The 2,434-nt window shown below is 23.3% G+C and overlaps 1 protein-coding gene across 1 annotated transcript in view; it reads right to left on the bottom strand. All coding sequences in view use genetic code 6, as the record gives it.

The window, feature by feature from the left end:
* The window catches only part of TTHERM_00843720 (transmembrane protein, putative), a gene marked incomplete at both ends in the record, with an annotated part of 2,256 nt that extends 293 nt beyond the window's left edge, over positions 1-1,963 (bottom strand). The window contains 3 exons of the mRNA XM_001009260.2: positions 1-1,118; positions 1,179-1,656; positions 1,708-1,963. The exon at positions 1-1,118 is cut by the window's left edge and continues 293 nt beyond it. Of these exons, the coding sequence (XP_001009260.2) occupies positions 1-1,118; positions 1,179-1,656; positions 1,708-1,963 (1,852 nt within the window). The remainder of the gene's footprint in view (positions 1,119-1,178; positions 1,657-1,707) is intronic.
* Between the last annotated feature and the right edge of the window lie 471 nt (positions 1,964-2,434).

The raw sequence follows: 2,434 nt of genomic DNA, 5'->3' as shown, positions 1-2,434 counted from the left end.
TTTTTAGTATTTCCCAATAATAAAATTTATCTTTATAGCCTTGCAAAATAAAATAATATGATAATAAAAATTAAACTCTATCTTTTTAATTCGAAATAATTGCAGATCTAATTTTATATAAAAATATCAATGGTATTCCTAAACACCAAACTAAAGTAAGCGGATATATGATTCCTAATGAAAGAATTATATGTTCACTTGTCCAACACTATTAGGTAAGATCATTAAGCATATAGACTTTGGTTCCTATACTTTTACATATGCAAAGAGAGACAAGCAATTTAACAATTGAAGGCTAATAAAAGAAATATAGGAATATAAAATATATCTTCTTTTTATAAAAAATTCTTGACCGTTTATCCAACAGAATTCTGTAGAAAAGTACTATTGATGTTATAATAAAAATTTAGGTAATTTGCATTATAAGCCTGTTAAACCATAGCTCAGAAATTATCCAATCTTTGTAAATACAATCTAAATTTGTATAGGTTACTTACGCAGGATCCCCAGCTATTTTAAAAGTAGTTCCAATCACGTTAGGAATTTAATTATATACATCAATTGATGATGATAGTATTTATAAGTAATTAAAAAGTATCTTTAATGTAATTCCTGTATCTGAGCCTATATATTTTGACCTGCTTAAAAATACTATACGCAATTTTCGTAAGTAATCTATTTTGATTATTAGTATATTCGTATTTATTTACTTATTTACTCTTCTTACAATATATAAAGCGTATAAAAATATTAGCAAAATAAAATAAATATATAAATCTACTACTTTATTACATTCAATACATTCTTTACCTTTTTAAGCATAGCTATTTTACCATATTTTTCCTTTAAAATCACAAGTATTGCATAATGGACCTATATATCCTTTGATACAGCCATTTATTTAATTATAAGATGTTTCACTACATCCTATCATATTGCAAGAATAAATAATATCCGTTTAATTTGACTCTCTCCAATAATTTTCTTACAAAATTATCCTGTTAGAATAACATAATTTTGCTTTATTTGAGGGGCATTTTTAGCACTGAACAGGATTATTGTTTTACCCTTAGTATGGATTAACTAGAGAATAAGTGCCTGATATACATTAATCGCAGCTTTTATTTTTAAATAATTATTAGTAAGTTATAAATAAATAAATTGATAAATAAAATTACGAAATATATCCTTGCTTTGGATATAAAATTTCTCCTATTTGACATTTTCTAAAATTGAGGATGACATCTAAAGTAAGCTACATAGCAAAAAATTCTGAATATAAAACCAGTTTGAAATCAGTTTTCTAATAATTTCCTGCTGTTATATTTAGTTAAAATAAATTGAATTTCTTTATATATTCTAACTACTATCCTAAAATTATATTTAAGCCTTTTATATCAGTTGAATTTGCTATTGATATTTAATAATTTTGTATCTCTTATTTTATGCTTGGAGAAAACTAATTGGGCGATTCTGCAATGTTAAAATTTAATATTTTATTCTCTTCATCAAAATATTGCACAAATAGAGGTTATTTTGTATAATTGCCACTTTGAAAGTTTTCAATTACTATTTTGCTGTTAACCTATTTAGTTTTTAAATCGACCTTTAATAGTTTTCTAGGGTAAGAACCTAAATTATCACCATAAAACCTTCCTATAATAAAGATAATTTAATAAAAAGTAAATAAACTATTAATAATTTTACCTTAGTTTCCATAAATTTAGCTAGCTCTATCAATATCTATTGTATTCATTTTGTTGTAATAAACTCCACCACCCACATAGGCAATATTATTTATAATATTAGAATTGCTTACTATGACTTAAGTATTATCACTATAGATAGCTCCTCCTCTTTCCTTTTTAGATATATTATTCTAAAAGATGCATTTATTTATATTAATATTAGAATTAGAAGCATAAATTGCTCCTCCTGAATTTTATTCAGCCTAATTTAGCATAAAGTTTGAGTTATTTATTATAGATTTCTAAATTTAGGATAAATATATTGCTCCTCCGTTACCGAAGCAAATATTTTATGTAAATAGGGAATCCTAAACTAAGAAATCTATGCAGTTTTAAATATTAATAATACTGTGATCATCAAAACTCGGAGAAGAAGAAATATCAAGTTAAATATTATTATTTAATTTAAATGTACAATTTTGTATTGTTATTTAATCAACTGATTTTATTAAAAAAACTGCTGATTTTTGATATGAAAAAATATTTAAATATTAAGTATTAAATATTTAAACAACTTAACTTTCAGTACTGTAAATAGTTGAAGAATAATTTTTCAATTAAATATTAATAAATTAGGAATTATTCATCTAAAATAATGATTAGGAATTAATATTCATAATATTACTAGAGAACGTTAAATTTTTAGCCTTTAACTGAAGCATATTTGAATATTGGTTATTTAAATT

The sequence above is a fragment of the Tetrahymena thermophila genome (genome assembly GCF_000189635.1).
Source record: "Tetrahymena thermophila SB210 genomic scaffold scf_8254783, whole genome shotgun sequence".
Taxonomy (NCBI): Eukaryota; Ciliophora; class Oligohymenophorea; order Hymenostomatida; family Tetrahymenidae; genus Tetrahymena; species Tetrahymena thermophila.
Note: the sequence above shows the minus strand (reverse complement) of the source record. Positions and strands in the feature narration are given on the sequence as shown.